A 17,447-nucleotide genomic window follows, 5' to 3' on the forward strand; every position below is an offset into this window, starting at 1 on the left:
ACTTAGCCCCCAGAGCTGAGTAAAACCCACTGGTCTAAACCCATCAACAAGTCCTCACTGCCTACAGGTGAAGGCAATGTTTTCAAGTGACTACTGCAGGCCTCCTGGAGCTGGCCTGCCAGTCTGCCCAACCTTACCTCCCACTGCCCAATCACACTCTAGTCCAGATGTCATCTCTTATGATCCCGCTAAACATGTCCTGAGTCCAGGTGGTCAGGATGAGTGTAACCCTGCACCCTGTTCCTTGACTCTGAATACCGACACCCCCCCCCCCCCAGCTCCAGACTAAAAGCACATGCCTGGAACACCATCTGTCTCCTCACCCTCTATCCCAGCTTCTCCCAATTGATATTCTGTGCTGCCAAAGTCAAAAAGTCCAAGAAACGTTACTCCTCATTCTCCCTCTCAGTGATTTGAAATATACATGAACATAATAAATGCTCTGATAAGGCCTGCAGGAAAGAAATCTGTGTAAAATACATTTGAAGGCAGCATCTCCTAATAGTCTATAACTCCAGCATGTTAACAGACATTCATTCAATCCACACTGTTCAATGAATACTTATGCATCCCTACTATGTGGCGTACTTTGAGCAACAGCACTCTTTGTATATACCTTGTTCATTTTTCAGAGCTCAACTTCAGTATAGCCTTCTCCAGAATGCATTCGCTAACCCTGCCCCTGAGGCCCCCGCCTTATTGCCTGGGCCTCTCATTACTCAGCTCTGGGGGCTAAGTGTCCTTGGTCAACTATGAAGCTTCTTTTTCTTTAAATATGTTTTTTATTGATTTTTAAAGGGAGAGAGGAAAAGAAAGAAGAATATCAATTTGAGAGAGAAACATTGATTTGTTGCCTCTTGCACACACCCTTACTGGAGATTAAGCCCACAATCTTGACATGTGCCCTGACCAGGAATCAAATCAATGACCTTTTGGTGCACAGGAGGATGCTCAGCCACTGACAACACCAGCCAGGGCAAAGCTTATTTTTCAAATGAGGCCCTCAGGGCAGGACTGGGCCTGATGCCCTCCCCATCCCCATCCCAGCAGCACCATCGCTGAGAGACAGGCACACCTGATATGAAGGAAGAGGCAAATGGAGCTAGAAGAGGACAAGGAGAGTTAAGGAGGTGTGGGGAGTGGGCCCACTGAGGGCAACTAGCTTGCCCAGCCTCACCCCACACCCCTGTGGCCCTGCTCACTGGTGTCCGTGGTCTCGTACTGGCTGTCCCGCTGCAGCTCAAAGATGTCTACTTCCACTCGGGCCTTGGCTGGGACCTCGATGATCCCGTTGATCTGCTCCCGGGCCAGGGCCAGGGCCAGACGCTCGCCACGGCCACACACCGTCTGATCATCCAGGATTGCAGCTGAGAGGACACAGGGGTTGGGGACCAGACTCCGAGATCCTGGGGTGGGAGTGGGGATGGGAACTGGGGTCTGGACTCCTGGATCGGAGGCTGAAAGAGAACTGGGTCCAGGGAAGAAGTAGCTAGGGACTGTGGCTCCTCAATGCTGAGGGAAGCTGAGAGCGGAGGCCCGGATCCCTGGGTCCTGAGGAAACGGCCTGCTTGGGTTCCCAAAGAGGAGCCCGGTGTCCGACGGGAGGGTCTCTGAGGAGGCAGGGGCAGGGCTGCAGGGCCTCACCCATGCGCAGTGATGAGAGCACCTGGCAGCTGGGGCTGGCAAAGGCGACAATCAGCAGCAGCAGCAGCTCAGCCGGCATCTTCCTCCCCTCCTCATGGGGACGCAGCTGCCGCGGCCCCCACTCGCCACCTGCAGGGATCGCCATGGGGAGACTGAGCCTCTTTGAGGACTGCTGGACAGGGTGGTGACCACAGACCTGGGACATTGTGAGTGAGCTCTGAAGGGCCCTGCCCTCATTAGTGCTGAGGGCATTGCTAGGAAGGAAGCTCAGGCTCCAGGAGCACTATCAGGGAGAAGCTCATAGCACTGAGGCACTGAGTGGGGGAGCCACTGCTAGGGAATACTCACAGCTACCAAAATGGGAGGGAGGCATGATAAGAATCTTAGGTAAGGGTCAATACCAGGGACCATCCCCACCCCATCAGGAAACCAAGAAGTGCCACCCCCAACCCATTCTGCCCTTGGGCCCTTGTCTCTGGGCAGGCAGCTGTTACTAGGCAACAGAAACCGGCTGGAGAGGATGCAGTGGTTGCTAAGCAACCCCTCCCAGGCCTCACTTGCCACCTTCCTGACGTCCCTGGTTCCCACAATTCCACAGGGAGAAAGGCCTGGACATCCGGGGTCTGGAGGGTAGAGTATCTGGGAGTTAGGAAACTTGGAGAAAGAGGAAAAGATGGAGAGACCCACACATAGAGACACATAGACAGACCTAAAGCAGCTAAGGGGCTAAAAATGTAAAGACAGAAAGTGTGGGGGGAGGGAGAGGGTGAAGAGAGAGACAGAAAGAGAAAGAAAGGCTAAGAGGGAGGAAATATAAAAAGACTCAGGAATGGAGAAAGGGAAACACAGGCAGAAATACAAGGGACCAGAAAGACGATAAGAAGACAGGGAAATGGGGCTAGAAATGGCGAGGACAGAGAATGAGAGTCACTGGGAGATAAGGAGAGAAATAGGTGAAAGAAGGAGAGAAGGGACTAGAAGGTAGGGAGACATGGAGATGGAGAGAGAAGGAGCAGGATAGGCAGAAGAGAGAGAAGTCAAGATATAAGAGAGACAGATGGAGCAGGAAGATAGAGAATGGAGACACAAATCCACTCAAGATGCCACCAAAGAGAGCCAAAGGGAAAAGCAAGGCAGGAGTGCACTGTCTGCCAAAGAAGGTGCCAAACTGGCCCCCACCAGCTCTGGGTAGCTAAAGATTGGGGGGAGACAGTGTATCTTTGCTTCCCACAATAACTCCCCACCTCTAGCGAATTAGAGATTCCTGTGGGTACCCCAGCCTTCTGCACGATGACCACTGGGCATGAACAACTTGAGCCAGATGTGTGACTTCCCCTGGACAAGGGCCATGCCCGATGGGTTTCTTTGGGAGAGGGCTAGTGTGAGCCCAGAGTGCTGGGAGGTAAACCTTGGGGTCACCCTGTACTCCACCCAATCCCCAATGAAGGAGGGCTTGAGCTGGTGAGATGACAGAATGAAACCTGCCTAGAGAGGGTATAGATACAATGAAACACTTCAGACTGCCCCTTCTGGCCGAGAAAACCTAGGCCAGGGCAGCAAGAGACCCCATCAGTCCCCGCTCTACTCCCAACTCCCATGTGACCTTCAGCAAGTCGGTCTGTCTGTCTCTCTGTGGGAGCTTCTGGGAAGATAGGCTGGGGGAGTGTAAAAGGGCATGCTGGACAAGCTGGGGACTGCAGACTGCAATTTGGGTCTAAGGTGAAGGCCTGTCAAGAGTGGAGGAGCAAGGAAAATTGGGAGACTCAGAAGGCAAACTCACAGGGGAGGGAAGTGGAGGCTGGGGCTAGGAGAGAGGCAGGAATGAGGCTGTCATCCTGAGATACCAGGAGCTTTGGGGCAAATCAGGGAGCTGAGGAAGATACAGGGCCAAAAGGGCAGGGGCCCAAGGGTGGCAGACACAGGTGGGAGCAGAAAGAGCGCAGGGTCAGGGATGGGGGGCCACAAGATGGACACAGGTGCATAGGAAGTGACAGACAGAAAGACAGACAGACCTAAAGTAACTGGACTAAATAAGAGAGGATGCACAGACATCACCTAAGAGACAACAAAGGAGACAGAGACCAGAGAGAGGGTGTGAGAGAGGAAGAGAAGGCAAGCCTAATTCCCAGGCTCAGGTTGAAATACAGCAGCAAACTGAGCAGAAGGGACTGAATTAGGGGTCTTGCCAGGGGAGGGAGAGACAAGTGGGCATGTGAGATACTTCTATCAAAGGCGAGAAGGCAAATGGGGTGAGAGAAGGCAAATGAGGTGAGAGAGAGGGCAAAAGAAATGACAACAGGTACAAAAAGTGTGGAGAGGGGGAAAATTGCAAAGCTCTGATCACCAAACTCCCGTCTCTTGTCTCTTCTGGAGGCTGCCATGCCACATCTAGCCCTCTTGCCACTTCTCTCTGTCTGCCCGGTGCTCTGCCTGGGCCTCAGAAAGAGACAGAGAGGGCTCCTCAGAAAGAGACAGAGAGAGAAAAAAAAAAAGTGTGTTAGAGCCACACAGCAGATCTATAGAAGAAGGAGTGTGCAAGATTGAGAGAGACAGACAGACTCACAAACTAGTAGAGCAAGGGAGTGAGTGTCAGGGAGGAAAACTGAGGTGGAAGACTGAGAGACCTGCAGGGGCACAGGCAGGGACAGGCAAAGCACTCATAGGAGGGGAGCCAGCCTGCATAGAGGTGCACCCACTCAGAGTGCCTGCAGGCACGTGGCAGACCTGGGGCACTGAGGGGGGTGGTGAGGGGAGCAGTGGGAAGAGGATTGGGGGAATTGTGGGCAAGGCCACCAAGGAAAAGAAAAGACAAAGTCACAAAATGGACCATGGAGTGGGGAAGTGGCTAAGGAGTGAGCAATGGAGGGGGTACACCCAGAGTGAGTCTGGGGAGGAAAGCAGAAAATGAGAGAAGGCAGATGGCCCCCAAGCCCAGGGTTAAAGAGGGAGGAGGCCAGGTGGGCAGAGGCCCAGGCAGAGCACCGGGCAGACAGAGAGAAGTGGCAAGAGGGCTAGATGTGGCATGGCAGCCTCCAGAAGAGACAAGAGACGGGAGTTTGGTGAGAGAGAGAGAGATCAACAGAGACACAAGAAATAGTTAGGCTACCGGCAAAGAAGAGAGAAGTTGGACAGAGTCAGAAGCCAGACAGCCACATGAAATGGAGATTCAAAAACAGAAAGACTTTTCCAGGAGCTAGAGACCAGATGGTATGGGGATGGGTCCATGGCAGCGGAGAGGATGAGGCTCAGAGGAAAGAAGGGGGAGACGGAGGAGACAGTGGGAGTGAGCAGAGCCGGTCACCGTGGAGCCAGGCTGGAGAGAGCAGGGGCGGAGACGTGCCAGGAGTCCGGAGGAGTGAGACCACAAGTCAGCCCCTCAGGACCCCAGGGTGAGCTGTGTACCCAGAAGAAGGGGTGAGAAAGGGCCAAGGGGAATGGAGGTTGGGGACAAGGCAGACCCTGGTGGGGGAGGGTATTTGCCGGTCCCAGGAGCAGAGAAATGTCCCCCCGCCTCGCCCCCTTCGCCAGGCGGCAGTAAGTACAGCCTTCCAGCACTCAGGCCGGCCCCAGCCCAACCCCTGCCCTGCAGACACTTACGGATCCTGGTGGGACGGAGGGCAGGGCTCCCTCGAGGCCCGAGAAATGACAGCAGGAAGATGCTCTGGCACTGGGCGGTGGTGTGGCTGGGGCAGGGAGGGGGGGAGAGGGCAGTCCACAGGGCCCCCTCCCCCACCTCCGGTGGTGGCCCCAACTAATCCAAAACGGGGGCTCCCCGGAGCAGGGAGAAAGGACAGGTGGGAGAGGAGAGGGTGGGCCGAGGAGGGGAGGAAGGAGAAAGGAGAAAATGGAGGAAAGAAGGGGAGAGGAGAGGGCGAAGGAGCAAATGGAGGGGAAGGAGGGAGGAAAGGAGAAGAGGAAGGTGAAAATGGGAAGGAGGGTGCACAGGCAAAAGCCGGGGGAGGGGGAAGCTGGCCCAGGAAAGGGCCCCTGCCCCCTCCCCTAGCCGGGCAGGCCTGGGGGGGCCACTGGGGGCGAGGACTGGGTGGAGACAACGAAGCCAGCCATCAGGAGAAGTGGGGGAGGGAAGGGCTTAATGGGGGGGAGGGGGCCACCCCTTCCCCCCTCCCCCCAGCCTTGGCCCAGCCCTGGTCTGGAGTCCTCAAGCCCTCAGCCCCCGAGGGAAAAGCATGCTGAGGGTGGGGAGAGGCTGAGGAGTGGAGAGGCTGGGGAGGATGTGATGCTGAGAGCCAAGAAGGGAGCAGGCAAGGTGGAGAGATGGGAGGGAGGGAGGGGGAGGAAGGAGAGAAGCAGGTGGAAGAGGAAGGCAGAGGAGGGTGGGGGGTGTCCCGGGGGTGCCCAGTGCAGGGCCTGGGTGAGAGGGCCTGGCCACCGACTCCTGGTCTCCTGTGAGGATCAGCCTCCGGCTCTTGGTCCCCAGCTGCGCCTGCCTCTCTGCTGCTGGCCGTCTCCACTGCCCACTGCCGCCTCCACCACTGCCACCTCTCCTCCTTCTCCCCTCCGAGGCTGAGGCCGCTGCCGGCCCGCCTGCCCGCCTGCCCGCCGGCTGCCTGCCTGCCACCCGCGCTGGGTCCTGGAGCCAGGGGGGGCGGAGAGATGAGGGAGGCAGGGAGGAGGGCGGGCTGGAGGAAGGGAGGGAGGCAGGCAGAAAGAGAAGAGGGAGGGGAGTCAGAGGGGGGGAGCCGGTCGTATTGGCCGGGGTTGGGGGCCCTCTCGAGGAGAATGCTGATGAGGAGAAGGCACTGCACTGGATGGAGGGCCCACCCCCGGCCCACCCCTCCACCATACCATGCCGCCGCCCTGCCCGGCAGCCCTTGGGCACTGGAGCCGGTGAGAGGTGGGGAGACCTAATGAGAAGGCTGCGCTGCTGGGGGAGAGAGCTGACAGGGATGAAGAAATATGAAAAGAAGCAGAAAAAGAGCCACTAAGACCCACGGAGTTGGGCCAGGGTCCACAAACCCCACAAGGACAAGGACAGGGGAAAGCCCAGAGAAAAGAGAAAAAGGCCCATGGAGACAAGGAAGCAAACCACAGTGACAACCCAGGACTTCAGAGACAGGGAAGCTGGGGAGCAGAGAGCCCCTGGGGAGACGGAGAAAGGCCTCTGGGAACAGAAAGCCCTCCTCAGGGATGGGGAACGGTCCATGGTGATGAGAGAAGGCAATGGACGAGAGATGCCCACAGACATGGGAACAAGAAAGCACATCACAGAGAAGGGAGACAGGCCAAGGAGAGTGAGAGAAGGTCACAGAAATGGGCAGGAGGCCCACAGACACCAGGGATCCTCTAAAGATAAGGATGCAGACACAAGAGGCCCACTGAGGCAGGAGCAGCCAGCCCATAGAGAAAAGGGAGAATCCCCCAGAAATAGAAATGGCCCCCACAGAGGTGAAGAGTGGTGAGTATGGGAACTCTCCATAATGCACAGAGAAATCCTTGGGACCTATGGAGATGTGCGGGTGGGGAGTAGAGACCCTAAACTCTCTAGTCACCTGAAGAGAGGCAGTGGGCAAGGGCAGGGAGGTGGAGGCTAAGCCAACTGAAATGGGAGACTTCCTCCCGCCCAGAAGGGAGCTGAGCAGGGCAGGGCGATGGAAGAGAAAAGCAGCAATACAGATCTTGGCGTCGGGGTGGGTGGTGCACGCCTGGGAGGGGGGTGAAATTTGGGGGAAAGAAACATGACAGTTGGTGCTGAAGACTGAGTCCATGACTCACCACCAGCCCCAACTGCTCGTGATGGGGAGGAGACACTGACACACTCACGTGCAGCACCCCGGCACACATCACTGCGTGCCTCGAGCACGCATGTGGCATATGGCAACTCACACGGCCTGTCAGGGAAGCCCTCTGCAGCTGGCATGTGGGACATCCCCAACATACATCTGACATACACATCTGAACCTGAAGGGCCACCAACTTTGCACACACCTCCTTTGCTTATGCAGGGACTCCAGTTTAGAATGCTTGTCCTCTCTAAACTGAACCTGTCCCAGAAGTCTTTTTTTTTTTTATAAGACTTTTAAAATATATATATTTTATTGCCGAAACCGGTATTGCTCAGTGGATAGAGCGTTGGCTTGCGGTCTCAAGGATCCCAGGTTCGATTCTGGTCAGGGGCATGTACCTTGGTTGCGGGCACATCCCCAGTGGGGAGTGTGCAGGAGGCAGCTGATCGATGTTTCTCTCTCATTGATGTTTCTAACTCTCTATCCCTCTCTCTTCGTCTCTGAAAAAATTTAATAATATATATATAATCCATTTTTTTACAGAGAGGAAGGGAGAGAGAGCTAGAAACATCTATGAGAAACATTGATCAGCTGCCTCTTGTATACCTCCTACTGGGGATATGCCCGCAACCAAGGTATATGCCCTTGACCGGAATCAAACCTGGGACCAACACCCTATCCACTGAGCCAAACCAGTTTCAGCATGTCCCAGAAGTCTTAATCCTGTGCCACCATTTCTGGAAAGACTTAGCTAGGCCTCAGTTTACTCCTGCATCATCTGAAGAGAAGGGACTAGCCAACCCAGATAAACTGGGAGGTCAGAGCAGAAAGGGGTCTGACAAGCCAAACTAGCTGGCATTTTCTTTTCTTTTTTCCCCCCAATTGAATATTTTTATTGATTTTTAGAGAAGAAAGGAGGTAAGAACAGAGTATCCATTGGCTGCCTCCTGCACGCCCACTACCAGGAATCAAGCCCTCAATGCTGGGGATGTGCCCTGACTGGGAATTGAACCAGCAACCTTTCGGTGCACAGGATGACCAACCCACCAAGCCACACCGGCTAGCTGGCATTTTTAAGTGGGAAGAGGAGGCCTCAGCAGGAGTGGGAACCTGCCTAGGAATACAGAAGCTGAACCTGGCTTCCAGGTTCTCTAGCTCCTGCCCCAGGTGATTGCACCCAGAGGGAAAACCAGATTACCAGCTTTAGAGCTGATTCCCACCAACTTCTTTCCTCTACCGCAGTGTTTCCCAACTTCTCTCATGATGAGGATCCCAAAAATTCTAGTTTAGCACTTCTTAGTTGGGATTCAGGAATCTGTAGTTTAACAACTCCACCAGGTGATCCTCATCATGAGAGAAGTTGGGAAACACTGCTCTACTGCTTGCACTTATCCATTCAACGTGCCACTGGGTCCCACCCGTCAGGCAGTAGAGTAGGGGTGTCGAACTCAATCAGAGAAGGGGCCAAAATCTAAAATCCAGCCTAAATCGCGGGCCGAATGGTTTACTGAACAGTCATAAACTGTCATTGTGATGGAAACGCAGCGGAGTGCAGTGATGACAGCGCGGTTCGGGCCACATTGCAAGGCCTGGCGGGATGGATTTGGCCCGCGGGCCTTGTGTTTGACACATGTGCAGTAGAGTGTGGGGATCATGAGTGTAAACCTTGGAGTTAACTCCTGGGTGGGAATCCTGGCCCTGTCTCTTCCTAATTATAGATAAGCTACTTAACTTCTCTGGGCTTCAGTGTTTTTTTTTGTTTTGTTTTTTTTGTTTTTTCGTGTGTGAGTTTTATTTTTGTGTTGTTGTTTTTAGGTTTTTGTTTTTTGTAAAGTGAGAATAATAGTTCCTCCCTCTAGGGTTGTTGAGAGGATGAAACTGAATAATACACAGAAAGCACTGGGCATAGTACTGAACACTTAATACACTCAGGACATGTTCCAAGCTATTAATACTTGAGATTCTAATAAAAATAACTCTTACATAGCTTTTACGCTATGCCTCACAACAATCGTATGGGACAGGGGCCATTATCCCCATTTCCCAGATGGGAAAGCTGAGGCTCAAGGGAGAAGACTTGCCCAAAGAAAGCATCAGCGAGGAAGTGGCAGGGCCAAGATTCCAAGCCAGTCCAATCCAATCCAACCAGCCTGCTTTAAGCACATGGGCCTGGTGTTAGCGAGTTTAATCTAGTGGGAAATTAGGACACCTGGGTGGAAACCAATTGTATGACATGGCAAACTTATAACAGAAACGTCAGTCCTGGGTCTTACTCTGTGTTTGAAGCCCCATGGCAGCTTTTTTAGCCTCAGGAAGGTGAATGGCCAATTCCTCTGAGACTCAGTTGCTCATCAGAGAAATGGGGCGCCGGAGGATGGGGTGGGGGGGGGGGGGGGTGATCCAAGTCAGTCTCCTGCAGCTCCCCTGTCCCTGGGTTTGGGGAGTAGCTCTAGAAACATTTGTAACATCTGGTTGGGGAGACTCACTCCCAAACTCGGGGATCTGTAGGTTATACACCACCCTCCCGATGCACACACTCGGTTTCTACAAAGAAACTGCCTCTCTCTGCTTTTCCTTTTTTCTTCAGGTTTTCCCCATTCCCTCAGATTCCCTCTCTTCTTTTCCTCTGACGTTTTTCCTACCCCCTCCCTCAAGAGTCCCTCCGTTTTTCTCCTCCTCCTTTATTCCTCTCTCCCACACAAAGTGAATCTAGAGTCTTAGTTTCCTCTTTTCTTCCCTCCCTGAGATTGGTTTCCTCTCCTCTTGGAGCTGACTCATGCTCCTTCATTCTCTCCCTTCGCTCTTCGCTCAGAGTTCCTGCCCTTCAACTCCCCGCCCCAGCCCTCGGGGTATCTAGTGCAATTTCTCGACTTTCTCCCTCGACTCCCAACTACCCCCCGCATCCCCAAGATGGCGCCCGCACCCTCACTCCGCCGCCTGACGTCATCACGCCGCCCCCTCCTTCTGAGCCGTCGAGGGCTTGGAGACGGAGGAGGAGCATCCTCCGGGCGTAAGGGGGCGGGCACTAGCAGCCCGGGACCAGCCGGAGAGAAAAGGTCGCTAGAGGATTGGTTGGGCTCTGAAGGGATCCAGACGCTCCATACTATTGGTCCAAGGCTCGGAGACGTAAGTGCGTATTGGCCAAACGGCAGGGGCTGGGCGGGCGGTGATTGGGTGCGTGTGGACGTCCGCACGGCGGCCTAGGCGGTAGGTGGGAGGAGCGTTGCCGAGGGCGTTTTGGGGGCGAGAGCGAGGCTGCGGAGCAGGCGAGAGGTGACGGCGGGAGCTAGAGAGAGCGCAGCGGTAGGGTGGCCGCGCAAGGGGAGCGGCGGCCCGGGTCCGGGCCCGAGGCGTGCGAGACGGCGGAGGCGGGTGAGTGCCGGCGGGCCGGCGGGCGCGTGGGGGGCCGGCCCAGCCGCTCCCCCTCGCTGCGGCCTGCGCTCCGCACCCCGCCTGCGCGCTGTGGGCCCGAGGTGGAGCGCGCGCCGGCCGTGAGTGCGGAGCGGGGCCTGCGGGCAGTCGGACGGGGGCCGGGCGGGGCGGTGGGTGGGAAAGGGTCTAGAGTCGAGTAATGGGGCTGAATGAGGAGGGTCCGGGCTCGGGTGGAGGCCCGGGAGGGTCCCGTGTGGGGAGGGAGGCGTTAGAGCTGTCTTCAGGTGGGGCTCCAGGGCGTATCGGAGCCAGGGGCTTGGCGTGGGACAGTCCAAAACCGAAAGGGGGTGGGCGGTTAGGAAGTCACTTGGGTGTCGGGGGAGGTTTAGGACGAGAAGAAAAGAGATAACTAACTTAATGTAAAGAGAAGACTTAGTTAATACTTGAGAAATTAGGCCAGTGAGAAGGATCTTGACGTGAAAAGATAATAGGGAACGGACATCCCCAGAGGGCAGATTTAGAGTGGAGGGAGAGGTCTTGGTGTGAAGAATGGTGTTATATTAATTGTGAAGAAGAGTTAAACCAAAGTGAAGGGAGTTGGATACCCTTGGAATGGGTTCAGAGGGGTCTGGATGCCCCTAGAATAAATTGGATGGAGGTAGTAGTCCTTTGGAAAAGTATAGGGAATTAGGTCAAGGTGAAGAGTGGAAATTGGAGGGGTTTAGGGTGTTGAGAGAGATTTGTTCTGGGGACGTGGAAGGTGTCTGGTTATCACTGGAATGAGATGATCTGTTAGGTTAGGTTGATAAGAAGTTGGGGGTCTGGATATCCCCAGAGTGTTTAATACTGGCTGGTGAGAGAATCTGGATCTAAGGAAGGGGGATCTGGCTCTTCTCTGTCATTGTTAAAAGTGGGGGGTCAAGGGGAGTTTTGCATAAGAAGAGGTTCTGTGTCTCCCTACAGGGGACCTGGGCAGTGGAAGGGTCTGTGTGTGAAAGGGGGTCAAGCTATTAGATATCCCTGAATTAGGTTAATGTGTGTGATCTTTCTGCAAATAAGGGGAATTAAGTTGATATGAAGAAGGGGCCTGAGCATCCCTGGAATGAGTTAAGGTGGAAGGGGGTCTTTTTGCAAAAAAGTAAGTAAGGTTAATAGTGTGAAAGGGAGTCTGAGAAACCCTGAATGGGTCAGGGTAGTTTGCAAATGAAAACAAGAGGTTTAAATCAATGTGAAGAGGGGATTGGGTATCCCAGAGGGAAATTAGAATTGCAGATGAGTCTCAGTGCAAAGAAAAGGTGATTGATGTGAAGAGTGTGTACCCTGGGGATACAGTTAAGGTGGTGGAAAGGGTCTAGGTATGAAAAATGGGTTAGGCATTTGTGAAGATGGGTCTGGGTATTTTGGATAAGGGGTCAGGGTTGTGGGAGAGGGCCTTTATTTAAAGGAGAAGGATGAGTTGCACAGTGTGAGAGTGCTTGGGGCATGGGGAAGTTTGAGTGAGCTAGGTGTAAAAGAGGTTGCGAGTCTCTCGGGGAGGGAGCAGAGGAAGAGGAGGACTGGAAAAGGTGGGTGGTTAGACCCTTTGTAGACTCCCGTGGGAGTGGGAGTGGGAATGTTAGTGAGTTGGTAGGGAGAGGAGTCGGTGGAAGGAGGTCTGAGTGGAGAGGACAAGGTTTCCTATGTGATGGGTGGGCCCTTGGGCCAGCTGTGAGGCATGGGAGAATGAGGGATTGGACAGGTTACAGGGATCAGGTGAGTGGAGTTTGATTCCAGTTGATTCAGTAGATTGACCAAGAATGGACTGCTGGGAAGATTTTTGTGCTTGGTACCCTTGTGTATTTGAGAGGAAAGATTGTTAGGAAGAGAGGTGGGAGTGGGAAAAATGGAAGCAAGAAATTAGAAGGGAATATAGATCTAGGTGGGATAGTAAAGGGAAAGAATCATTTCTGAGAAAGATTGAAGAAGCAGTGGCTTGGTTGTGATTTGCCCCCAAATCTCCCCTTTCCCAGCCCAGGACCTTGCTGCCGCCATGACTGAAGAGTCAGAGGAGACGGTCCTGTACATTGAGCATCGCTTTGTCTGCTCTGAATGCAACCAGCTCTATGGATCCCTGGAGGAGGTGCTCATGCACCAGAATTCCCATGTGCCCCAGCATCACTTTGAGCTCGTGAGCGTGGCTGACCCTGGAGTCACTATGGCCACAGAGGCAGCTTCTGGCGCAGGCCTGTATCAGACGGTCGTGCAAGAGAGCCAGTACCAGTGCCTGGAATGTGGGCAGCTGCTGATGTCCCCTAGCCAGCTTCTGGAGCACCAGGAGTTGCACTTAAAAATGATGGCGCCTCAGGAGGTAGTGCCAACTGAGTCGCCACCCAAGGTACCTCCCCTGAGCTCCAGTACCATCCACTATGAGTGTGTTGATTGCAAGGCTCTCTTCGCCAGCCAGGAGCTCTGGCTGAACCACCGGCAGACGCACCTCCGGGCCACTCCCACCAAGCCTCCAGCCCCGGTTGTCCTAGGATCCCCCATGGGCCAGGCCCGTGTGGCCGTGGAGCACTCATATCGCAAAGCAGAAGAGGGTGGAGAAGGGGCAGCTGTCCCTTCCGCTGCTGCCACCACTACTGAGGTGGTAACTGAGGTGGAACTGCTGCTCTACAAGTGCTCTGAGTGCTCCCAGCTCTTCCAGTCGCCAGCTGACTTTCTGGAGCACCAAGCCACCCACTTCCCTGTTCCTGCACCAGAGTCTGAGGAGCCTGTCTTGCAGCAGGAGACGCTGACCCCATCGCCTGCAGAGGCGCCTGTGACTCAGCCTGATCCCCTGCCATCCTCTGACCATAGTTACGAACTGCGCAATGGTGAAGCCATTGGGCGTGATCGGCGGGGGCGCAAGGCCCGGAGGAACAACAGTGGAGAGCCAGATGGGACAGCCACCCAGGAGCTCTTTTGCTCAGCCTGTGATCAGCTCTTTCTTTCACCTCACCAGCTACAGCAGCACCTGCGGAGTCACCGGGAGGGTATCTTCAAGTGCCCCCTGTGTAGTCGTGTCTTTCCCAGCCCTTCCAGTCTAGACCAGCACCTTGGAGATCACAGTAGTGAGTCTCACTTCCTTTGTGTGGACTGTGGCCTGGCCTTCGGCACAGAGGCTCTCCTTCTGGCCCACCGACGAGCTCACACCCCGAATCCTCTGCATTCATGTCCATGTGGAAAGAACTTTGTCAACCTCACCAAGTTCCTTTATCACCGGCGTACCCATGGGGTGGGGGGTGTTCCTCTACCCACAACACCAGTCCTCCCAGAGGAGCCTATCATTAGTTTCTCTGAGCCAGCTCCAGCAGAGATTGGAGAGCCAGAGGCTCCGGAGCCCCCAGTGTCTGAGGAGAGCTCAGCAGAGCCCGCTGCCCCAGGTACCTACCGCTGCCTCCTGTGCAGCCGTGAATTTGGCAAGGCATTACAGCTCACCAGGCACCAACGTTTTGTGCACCGACTAGAACGGCGCCACAAGTGTGGCATTTGCGGCAAGATGTTCAAGAAAAAGTCTCATGTGCGCAACCACCTGCGCACACACACGGGCGAACGGCCCTTCCCCTGCCCAGACTGCTCTAAACCTTTCAACTCGCCTGCCAACCTGGCCCGCCACCGGCTCACGCACACAGGGGAGCGGCCCTACCGTTGTGGGGACTGTGGCAAAGCTTTCACCCAAAGCTCTACACTGAGGCAGCACCGCCTGGTGCATGCCCAACACTTCCCCTACCGCTGCCAGGAGTGTGGAGTGCGTTTTCACCGCCCCTACCGCTTGCTCATGCACCGCTACCACCACACTGGCGAATATCCCTACAAGTGTCGCGAGTGCCCCCGCTCCTTCCTGCTGCGCCGGCTGCTGGAGGTGCACCAGCTTGTGGCGCATGCCGGGCGCCAGCCCCACCGCTGCCCATCCTGTGGGGCCGCCTTCCCTTCCTCGCTGCGGCTCCGTGAGCACCGCTGTGCAGCTGCTGCTGCCCAGGGCCCACGGCGCTTTGAGTGTGGCACCTGTGGCAAGAAAGTGGGCTCAGCTGCTCGGCTACAAGCACATGAGGCGGCCCACGCAGCTGCTGGGCCTGGAGAGGTCCTGGCTAAGGAGCCACCAGCCCCCAGGGCCCCTCGAGCTACTCGCACACCAGTTGCCCCCCCAACAGCCCTTGCAGGCACTGCTGCCTCGGCCCCTGCGGCCCCTGCCCGACGCCGGGGCTTGGAATGCAGCGAATGCAAGAAGCTGTTTAGCACAGAGACATCACTGCAAGTGCACCGGCGCATCCACACAGGTGAGCGGCCATACCCATGTCCGGACTGTGGCAAGGCCTTCCGTCAGAGTACCCACCTGAAGGACCACCGGCGCCTGCACACAGGTGAGCGGCCCTTTGCCTGTGAAGTGTGTGGCAAGGCCTTTGCCATCTCCATGCGCCTGGCAGAACATCGCCGTATTCACACGGGGGAAAGGCCCTACTCCTGCCCCGACTGTGGCAAGAGCTACCGCTCCTTCTCCAACCTGTGGAAACACCGCAAGACCCACCAGCAACAGCATCAGGCAGCTGTGCGGCAACAGCTAGCAGAGGCCGAGGCTGCTGTTGGCCTGGCAGTGATGGAGACTGCGGTGGAGGCGCTGCCTTTGGTGGAAGCCATTGAGATCTACCCTCTGGCTGAGGCTGAGGGAGTCCAGATCAGTGGCTGACCCTGCCAGCTTCCCTCTTCAGGAGCACCACGCCCTGTTGCTGAAGAACCCCCTTCAATATCCCCTTAAATTTCTGTACATACAGTGCCTCTTCCTCCACCCTTCCCAACTGCTGTGTAAATTCTGTAACTGGATTTATTCTCTTAGGAGTGTTCTGGGGTCCCTGATAGGCATAAAAGTGTCCCTCACCTTTCCACTTGTTAGCACTCGTGGCCCCAAAGTGAAATAATAAAAACTGATTTGGACATTTATGTGCTTCTGGCTGTGCGAGGTGGAATTTGGGAGCCATGAGCCCTGGTACTTTTCATGGCTGTGTTCCCAGCATCTAGAATGGCCTGGCAAGTAGTAGGAGCTCGGTAAATATTTGCTAAATTGAAGAGGACCTGAATTCCAAGGTTATGGTATGGCATCTGGGGGTAGGGACTTCACTGGTTCTAGATGGAGGCAGAATGGTGCTCTTGCCACTAGAGGTCCCCACGGTTTCATAGAAAAGCCTGAAGCTGTTTTTACTGGTGGTAGGAATATTTGGGGGAATCAGATTCTCACCTGGCCTGGTGGCTTCCCTGGGCCATCTTGATTTTCTCACTGGATCCCTATGGGCATATGCAAGTCTGGAAAAGGCACAATCTTTCCAACAATAAGGGGGGATGGCTCCTGTGACCAGACCCAGCTGTGGACTTTAAGATTTTAAGGGTTGGCTGGGGGAGGAAGCTTCAGAAGAGGAGATGACTTGATATCCACCTGAAGTTGGAGTCATGTCTCAAGTACTACCCTACATTTTTTGAAATAATTTTTTTTAATCCTCACCCAGGGATATTTTTTTTATTGATTTCAGAGAGAGAAACATCGGTTGCCTCCCGTATGCACCCCATCAGGGATCAAATCCACAACCTTTTGGTGTACGGGACAATGCTCCAACCAGCTGAGCTACACCAGCCAGGGTCGTTTGGAATAATTTTCAGATTGATCCTGTGAGGGGAACTATGCAAGGAAGGAATCCAAGGTCAAAAGCAGTAAGGTGACTTGCCCAAGATTAGTTAACCCAGATAGGGCAGAACTTGAATTTAGGTTTAATTTCATTTTGTTGAATCACCATATGCTTTATACTCTGCTACCTTTTATATACTTGGGAGTTTGGGGGAGAGGGGGAGCAAAGGAGATGGTGAGTGTGACCAGTGGGAATGCTCACTTACAATGCAGTCTTGCTTCTAAGAGAGACATCCCAAGGAAAACAAGTGCTCTCCACTCCCCTTCAAAAATTACTCATCTCTTTTTTTAGAATTTTTATTTGGAACACTAATAAATGAGAAGTAAAAGGAAAGCTGTTTGTACTGAAACAGGGGAAAGGGAGGTCAGAGAACTGCCCACTCAGTCTCTGATGCCCACTTGGGCTTCCACATTACTCTGGATTCCCTTCAGCAGCCCTGCTCCCCTCTAGGCCCTGGGGCTTAAAGACAGACTGGGTTAGCCTGTGGCTCTGGTGAGAAAATGAGGGTTCATAAAAGAAACAATACGTAACTATCAACAAGTGAATCTAAAAACCAAGGAAATTAAAAAAAAAACCTGATGAACAATATTAACTTGAATATAATAAAATCAGAGGTATGGAAGGGGAGTGAACTGACAGTTCTTGGGGAAAAGGGGAGAGGGGGATGTGGAAAGAGACTGAACATAAACTGTGCACCTATGGATGAGGACAAGGGCGGGTGGGGAAAGGGCAGAGGGTGGGGTGGGAACCTGGTGGAGGAGAGCAATGGTGGTGGTGGGGGGAAGGAACATTTGTAATAATATGAACAATAAAAACTTATTAAAAAAAAAAAAAAAAGAGCAAGGCCAGACAAGTGGTGGGGCCAGGCTAGAAACCAGGTCTAACACCATTTATATGTTTTGCTACATTATGCTTATTTTAATTGTTTTTAAAAAGTACCCATTTGATATCTAGACAGCTCCTAATGAAGAGCAAGTGATGTGTTAAGCAATTTTCA

The 17,447-nt window shown here is 54.1% G+C and overlaps 3 protein-coding genes across 21 annotated transcripts in view; 2 read left to right on the top strand and 1 right to left on the bottom strand.

The window, feature by feature from the left end:
• The window catches only part of GRIK5 (glutamate ionotropic receptor kainate type subunit 5), a 55,857-nt gene extending 49,618 nt beyond the window's left edge, over positions 1-6,239 (bottom strand). The window contains exons 1-3 of one of the 4 annotated variants that reach the window (XM_036408124.2): positions 5,242-6,239; positions 1,645-1,773; positions 1,203-1,367 (exon numbers count right to left, since the gene is read on the bottom strand). In XM_036408124.2, coding sequence (XP_036264017.1) covers positions 1,203-1,367; positions 1,645-1,723 — 244 coding nt within the window. In that variant the 5' untranslated portion in view covers positions 1,724-1,773; positions 5,242-6,239. Of the gene's footprint in view, positions 1-1,202; positions 1,368-1,644; positions 1,774-5,241 lie in introns of those variants that run through there. The other 3 variants (XM_036408122.2, XM_036408123.2, XM_045570960.1) reach the window with 3 other exon arrangements.
• Positions 1-17,447, top strand: part of LOC118702294 (carcinoembryonic antigen-related cell adhesion molecule 1) — an 813,263-nt gene that overhangs the window by 349,299 nt on the left and 446,517 nt on the right. The window lies entirely within an intron of this gene.
• On the top strand, positions 10,495-15,711 carry ZNF574 (zinc finger protein 574). The gene is made up of 2 exons (XM_045570961.1): positions 10,495-10,514; positions 12,770-15,711. The coding sequence occupies exon 2, from the start codon at positions 12,790-12,792 to the stop codon at positions 15,460-15,462; it is 2,673 nt and encodes an 890-aa protein (XP_045426917.1). The 5' UTR covers positions 10,495-10,514; positions 12,770-12,789; the 3' UTR covers positions 15,463-15,711.

The sequence above is a fragment of the Pipistrellus kuhlii genome, unplaced genomic scaffold (genome assembly GCF_014108245.1).
Source record: "Pipistrellus kuhlii isolate mPipKuh1 unplaced genomic scaffold, mPipKuh1.p scaffold_m20_p_38, whole genome shotgun sequence".
In the NCBI taxonomy this organism is placed as follows: domain Eukaryota; kingdom Metazoa; phylum Chordata; class Mammalia; order Chiroptera; family Vespertilionidae; genus Pipistrellus; species Pipistrellus kuhlii.

Coding starts and splice junctions, on each gene's coding strand:
- ZNF574 (XM_045570961.1), top strand. CDS start 12,790: ATGACTGAAGAGTCAGAGGAGACGGTCCTGTACATTGAGCATCGCTTT.